The 7,774-nt window shown below is 43.5% G+C and overlaps 1 protein-coding gene across 4 annotated transcripts in view; it reads right to left on the reverse strand.

Annotated features, from left to right (window-relative positions):
• The window catches only part of etv6 (ETS variant transcription factor 6), a 52,345-nt gene extending 47,129 nt beyond the window's left edge, over positions 1-5,216 (reverse strand). For all 4 annotated transcript variants that reach the window (XM_028449821.1, XM_028449820.1, XM_028449819.1 and 1 more), the window contains exon 1: positions 4,868-5,216. Coding sequence is in view for 2 of the 4 variants with exons in the window: in XM_028449819.1 (XP_028305620.1) it covers positions 4,868-4,897 (30 nt within the window). In the remaining 2 variants the exon portion in view is untranslated. The remainder of the gene's footprint in view (positions 1-4,867) is intronic.
• Between the last annotated feature and the right edge of the window lie 2,558 nt (positions 5,217-7,774).

The following is a 7,774-nucleotide window of genomic DNA, read 5'->3' on the forward strand; positions in this document are numbered from 1 at the left end:
TTCATTGATGTTGAATCGCAATCAAGGTTTTGATGAGGGCAATAACGTAACCTCATAAGGCTGAGGTTTTTTTCTTCTGTCTCTGGCGTCTCAGCGATGTCCATCAATCAGAACGGTGGAGCCTTGAAATCTCGGGTTCAGCTGGAACAGATAAAAGGTCTGAGTTTCCATAAAGCAGATCCTAAAGTGTTTATACAGACGCTCTGTATTTCCTCCAGAAGAGGGCGCTGTCCACATAAAACCAAATAGTTTATAGTAGATTAATGTGTTTTGTTCTAATTTGGGGCAATTTGAGCAAGAATACGTTGTTTGACAGTCTACAAGTAACATGACTTCCTTCACTCGTCATTTTAGCAGTTTATGCATTTCAATGTATCAAATATAAAAATCGCAAATCGAATCGCAATATTAGTCCAAAAAAATCTCAGATAGGTTTTTAGTCAAAATCGTCAAAACTAAAAGGGGAATCACACTCACATTTAGCACAACATTACATAGCGCCGTTTAATTGGAGGAGCAGCGCTTCTGCCATGTCAGGTCACTAGGTAAACTTATAACCAGTTCAACTAATACACCAACAGCTAAATCACAGGATAGCATGTCAACGAGAAGAACCGTTACACATAGCTCAGGATTTTGAACGGGATTATGATAATTGAGCATTTTTTTCACATTCAATCACTAGTTGGTAAAAAAGAGCATTTACTGGTAAATACAATTGTCCAAAACATGTTTGTGAGACATTTACGTTTGTCATGTTAGGGTTGGATTTTAAATAAAGAGAGAAAAAAAAAAACAGTCAGATTGCTTTATTCGTTTTAGAACGTGAATTCCGTTTTTACTGCCTCATTTTCTGCAATCACAGAAAACCGGAGGCCCTATACCAGACACATAACTCACCTTTCCTCCCAATTCTGAAGCTCAGCTTGGACTTCAGCAGCTGATCTTAACATGCCTACATGCATGTCGTTGACCCATTGATATTTGCACTGACGATCAGCAAACAAGTGCTCCAATAAGTATCAAGTCTGTGTAAAAAGGATTTATAGACCTAGTTTAGCACTAACTTTTTCCACATTAGTCAGTTTAATTAATATTTAGTTGGCTGTAAAATTTACAAGCATGCTTTTCTAGGGGTGTCCCAATCTAATATTAATATCGGATATCGGCCCAATATCAGCCAGAAAACGAACATCAGATTTTATCGGAGTGCATCTAAAATCTCTTGTTTTTGTCCCCGCCCTCAGTTCTTCCAGTCATATACTGACAGTAAAAAAATAATTGAAGTGCTTGAATTGCTGACTATTGTTCTCTGTTTGAGTAACATCACTTGATCAAGCCTTGTCTAACATTCCACACTACAAAATAAGTAATTAAAGTATGTATGATTTGTGCTGATATCGGATCAATATCAGCCAATACTCAAGGCTGCAATATCGGTATCGTATCGGAAGTGAAAAAGTTGCATCGGGACATTCCTATGCTTTTCTATTAAAAACACTTTACACGTGTGCCTCTGAAATGTGCTTGAGAAAAAGTAACATGGTTTCCAGTATATGTGCACACATACTTGTGCACACATACTGCGTGCGCCTCCTGTCACCACCCAGCCGCCCTCAGACTCGCACAACAACTGCATGTGGCAGGAATTTCCTGGGGAAGCCAGGCAATAATCTCTCAGTCTTCTATTTCCTCAGAGGCAAAGCCCTCCTTCCTCTCCGCTGATACCCACATGTGCTCTTCAAAACCTGTGAGCTGAACAGTAGAGCTACATATTCAGACACAATGAAGAGACTTAGTCGGACTGCAAAGGTGCACTAGGAGTGTTCCTTTAACTCCACTCTGTATTAAGCAGTCGGCAGCTGAGGTGGTAAAAGTCCTCTGAGCAGGGTGCTGATTGCTCCTCACTAATCATGCCTTGACATCAGACTCAGTAATGAACCAAGCAAACACCACAACATCCCGACAGCCACTGGCTTGCAATATTGTCAGGTGTGTTTTATTTAGATTTAAATGAATCAGTTAGTTAAACTATAGAAATGTTAGTTTTTTAAAGTAAAATATTACAGTATGAACAATAATTAAACGTACGAGCATTAATCCCCTGGGGTTGTTTGCTAAGGCTAAATCTAGTTGCGTAAAAATATATTAGTTCACTGATTTATTTAAGTTAAGTCAACCTTTAAGAACAAATGCTGAGAGGAAAAGTACATTTAAAGAGTAACTAAACCCAAAACCCTTTTTTCTGCTGAATACATGTTTATTTGGGTATTAAGTAGTGCTGTTTATTAATCCTAGTCCCACCCCACTAGACATCAGACGTCCACGGACCTCCAGATCACATTCGTATCATGTCGGTCGGTCTGGACCAAATCTGTATGTCTATATGACGTCCAAAATAGGTTTGCATCTGAACGTCGTGACCGTGACCACATCTGGACCTTGATATGACGTTCAATGTTTGAAGCGTTTTCACTTCTCATATGAAATTTAAACAGCATTTCAATTCCACACTCAGTCAGACACATGCGTGTGTGTATGTGCTTCTGTTTATTAAAAATCATTAATCAGTATTATCCACAGTCACTAAGTATATATGGTGTACTTCATTAACATTTATTATACTCTGCAATCTTCTTAAGAAATAATTAATGTTGAGCTCCCATTCAGCAAGTCAATGTTGAAACAATATTTTGAAGCTTTACGCGCAGCGTTGGCCGGGCATTATGATATTTCAAGCGTTGTCCAGCACGTCCAACGCGGCTGACGCTAGAGTTGGGATTGTTGAACTTTAGGGGCATATTGCATAATGCGGCGCGTCGACCAATCAGGAGCTTTCCCCAATCGTGAGGTATTCATAATAATGAGGGGAAAAAAAATCACTAACTGGAGACGGATGGACAGGTGCTCTTCTGCTGGAATAGAGGGCCTGTAGTTGGTATCCTGGTAGGAGTTGCAAGCGCCGATGCGGGTCAGCAGATCGTCAAACAGGGCCCGGAAGTGACGGAAGTAGCGCTGAAAGCGACTCTGTCTGAGCGCAGCTCTAGTGAATCCCGCCGAGGCGCACTTCGACAGCGTTGTCTAGCTTTATTTATCAAATAAAGCCAAGCCACTCTCTCGATAATGTAGAGTCAACGAAGGGGAGTTCATTGCAAGGAACACCAAACTTTATTCACCATTCACCCACACTTCTCTATAGCCCTCTAACATCACAGTGCACACACTGAGTCACACCAAAATACATCCGACCGGAAACTCCGCCTTCTCAACACAATAATGTTCTCCACCACTTCACAGTAACTGGGTGAGTTATGAACGTAAATGATCGCCACAATATCATCCATTGTATGAACACCACCAGCAACAGAGAAGCCCCTCCCCAAAACGCGCTCTCTTCTCAACTTGTTTGGACGCACGTCCAGAGCGTCTTCGACACTGGTGACATGCGTCTGATTCATTGAGCACAAGCGCCCAACTTGGGGCGTAAAAAACGATTTTGACGCCCGAAACGCGTTTGGTGTGAACGCAGCAACAGTCAAGTGTAAGGCAGAGAAAAAAATTAAATATTTTATTTTTCTTTTTAAGTTAATGCTAGTACCAGTAAATATAGTGTGTAATCACAATGATCACAATTGGATTAAAAACAAAGATAAATAGATATTATTTAACAGTTGAAAAGGGATTCTTGTGTATCAACTAAAATCTAAGTTAAAATAAAATGCTAAGCGAAGCAACAAAAAAAATTAAATTAATATTAACATAATTCCAAAATGACACTGCAGAGTAATAATCACTTCGACTTCATCATGGACAGTGCTGTGCTGAGTGAACATATCTTTTTTTGTTTGTTTTTTTAATGAGGTTGTTATTCATCTATTGTACCTGCTTTCTTCTGTATGGCAAACATTTGCAACTGGCGGCCTGGGGGCCACTTGCAGGCCTCAGTCTAATTTTTTGTGCGGCCCCCAAGGTAAATGCAAAAAGACTCAAAAATGACAGAAAATACACAAAATGCCAAAAACACACTAAATGAAAGAGGAGGAAAAAAAATCACAATATAAATTACTTTAAAAACAATATAATGGGGAAAATGAACAAATTATAGAAAAAATATACAGAACAAAAAAATACACAAAAGTTACTCAAAAAATAAATAAAATAAAAAATACTACAGTACAAACACACAGAGAATGAGATCAATATATATATATGCAACAATATAAAAAGCATAACAACAAAAATACTCAATATGGCAGAAAACAGCAATTAAAAAAATTAAAAATTTTTAAAATGACTCCAAAAACAAACAAAAGGACATGAAAAAATTCCTGCACATTAACAACAAGCACACACAAAATGACAGAAAAACACACACAATGACAAGAATAACTTTTTTCTTTCCTGTGATAGAAGTTGCGTGTGTGGGATTTGCAATGTTCTAACATATCTGCTTTGCACACTTACTTAAATCATTCTCCTCTCGGATCAGTCCAAAAAACACAACTCTCACTGAGGAAGGTCCCAAGTGCTCCTTCAGGAATAAAACTTAGTAGAACCTTAAGATGTTCAAGTAAAGTCCATATTTTTAATTTCCTGAAATTAATCATTGTTATTTGTATGAAAATAATTTTATTATTATTATTATTACGGTGACGATGGCCGTCCCAGCCTCAGCAGAGCCAAAGCGTGCAGCAACAGATGAGCAGCAAAACAAACGCGCCTCTACTGTGAGTGAACAGCGCTGCTGCCGCTTCACGTCTGCCGGGGCTGCGAGGGGACTAACGACGGCCGCGCCGTGCGGGCGGACACTCTGGGGAAAGCGTCTCCTACAGGCGGGGTCGAGGTGCACAGAGATAAGATAGCCTACCTTGGTAATGGCAGAGGAGGTTTCGGACATTATCTTCTGTCAAACTTTTCGGTGTTCGTCCACTTTTCCTGGCCTTCACGTTCTCGTGTGTGCGGGCTGCGGCGGACCCTCTTCTCGGCTTGTGCTTGTGGGAGAAGTTGTTTGGCTCATGTAGCTGCCTGCCTTGGGCTGCACTAGGTGCTGGCCGGCTCCATGGCGAGGCTGTCGGTGTGAAAACTTCTTTGTCTCCGTGTGTTTCCTCTCACATGTCTGTCGGCAGCGCGCTGGTTAAAAACGCTTTCCTGGAAGAGCGAAAGAGCGAGACGCAACACCGGGAGTCTCTCTCTCTCTCTCTGTGTGTGTGTGTGTGTGCGTCTCTCTCTCTCTCTCTCTCTCTCTGTGGGTGTGTGTGTGTGTCTCTCTCTCTCTCTCTCTCTCTCTCTCTCTCTCTCTCTGTGGGTGTGTGTCTCTCTCTCTCTCTCTCTCTCTCTCTCATTGATCTGAGTGTGTGTAAAACTGCGAAATGACGTGAATTCCCAGCACTGAGCCTTGCCCCCTTTTAAAGGGAAACCCAAAGCAGGAAATATCAGGCGGTCGCTCAACTAACAAACACACACACACACACACACACACACACACACCAATTTCCAAATCAATCAAAATTCTAAAACACCCAGGCTAAAGATTTAAATGAGCCAAAAACAACAAAAGTATGAAAAGAAAGGGGAGTGGTGTCCAAGATGCAGCCCACGGGCTAAATCCAGCTCATCCGTGTGTCCTGTTTGGGCCTGTTTGTTTAGTATTGGAGTTTGCATGTTCACCCACTACTTGCATAGGTTTTCCGCTGGTACTCTAGCTTCCTCTCACAATCAAAAATCATGATTGTAACTGCTGCGTGACAGCAACGGAGCTGATAAGATTCCATTGAAGTCAATGTGTCAACTTCCACCGCATGCGTATACGGTCTGTCAGTGCTGCGTAACTACTCCATCATGCCAGAGACCTCCGCAACAGATACGCAGACCTTCTTTTTTTGCAGTCACCCCAGAGCAACAACGGATAAATTCAACAAAGATAAGCTCGTGTGGGACAGGAAGTAGTGCACAGACAGAAAAAAACATGCAGTGTATTTTCTAAATAAATTACTCCGTGTTCAAGGCGGATACAGTTCAAAAAATAGCCATGCTTTTATTTGACTTTAACTTTGGGCATACTTACACTTACTGTGAGTATAACCTTTTCAACTCAAGAAGAATATAAAAAATAAACAATAATATAATAAATAACATTTAAAATTCTACTTTGCAAGCAAAACTCAAAAACAGAGAATAACAATTCATGCCAGTCTCCATCCATCCATCCATCCATCCATCCATCCATCCATCCATCTTCTGCCGCTTATTCGTAGTCGAGTCGCAGGGGCAGCATCCTTATCAGGGAAGCCCAGACTTCCCTCTCCCCGGCCACTTCGTCCAGCTCTCCTGGGAAGATTCCCGAGGCATTCCCCTTCCTGCCGTGAGACATAGAGTTTCCAGCTCGTCCTGGGTCTTCCAAAGAGATGTGCCCTCAACACATCACCAGGGAGGCATCCGGGGGGCATCCTAATTAGGTGCCCAAGCCACCTCATCTGGCTCTTATCATTGCAGAGGAGTAGCGGCTCTACTTCGAGCTGAGGTGCTGGATGGTGGTCCAGAACCTCTTTGAAGCCATCCGCAAGTCCTCCTATGTCCTGGTTTTTGGCGACCGCTATGCCTGCACGCCGCTTGGCCTGTCGGTACCTGTTTGCTTTCCCACAGGCCAAGAAGGCTCGATAGGACTCTCTCAGCTTGACGACATCCCTCACCCCCGGTGTCCACCAATGGGTTTGGGTGTTTCCACCATGACAGGCATCGACTACCTTATGGCCACACACAGCACCGGTCTGCTGCCTCAACAACAGAGGCACAGAACATGGCCCACTTGGACTCAATGTCCCCTGCCTCCTCTGAGACATGGTTCAAGCTTTCCCGGAGGTGAGAATTGAAGCTTTTTCTGACGGGAGACTTTGCCAGGCGTTCCCAACAGACCCTCGCAATACATTTGGGTCTGCCAGGTCTGACCGGCATTTTCCCCTGCAATCAGAGCCAACTCACCACCAGGTGGTGATTGGTTGACAGCTCTGTCCGTCTCTTCCCGCGAGTGTCCAAGACATGCGGCCGCAAGACATGACGACATGACTACAAAGTCGATCATCAAACTGCAGCCTAGGGTGTCCAGGGGGCAAGTGTACATATGGATACCCTTATGCTTGAACATAGTGTTTGTTATGGATAATCTGTGATGTGTGCAGATATCCAATAAAAAAAGCACTTACTCGGGTATATCGACCTGGGGGCCGTTCCTCCCAATCACGCCCCTTCAAGTCTCACTGTCATTTCCAACATGAGTGGTTCCAGAGCCCTTGCTATATGTTGAGGTGAGGCTGACTAAATCTCGTCAAAACGTCTTAACCTCACACACAGCTCGGACTCCTTCCCTGCCAGAGAGATGATATTCCACATCGCTAAAGCCAGCTTCTGTAGCCGGGGATTGGATCTCCAAGCCTCCTTCCTTGGACTGCTGCCCGATTTGCATCGCACCGGCCCCACACGATCCATTCTATGGTTTCTGAGTCTACGGGAGGGCAGGCCCATGTCATCGTTTTGGGTTGTGCTGGGTCGGGGCTCGTGGGCAGAGACCCGGCCACCAGGTGCTCGCTCCCTCGAGCCCCAAGCCCATGCCTGGCTGCAGGGTGAGGCCAATCCAGGCAACGTTTGCACTTCCTTCGCTGTTTTCTCATCATATGTGGCTTTCAAACCACCTTTGGTCTGACCCATCACCTGGGACCTGTTTGCCTTGGGAGAACCTACTGAGGGCATTAAGCCCCTGAAAACATAGTTCCTAGGATCA

Source organism: Gouania willdenowi, chromosome 6 (genome assembly GCF_900634775.1).
Source record: "Gouania willdenowi chromosome 6, fGouWil2.1, whole genome shotgun sequence".
Lineage (NCBI taxonomy): Eukaryota > Metazoa > Chordata > Actinopteri > Blenniiformes > Gobiesocidae > Gouania > Gouania willdenowi.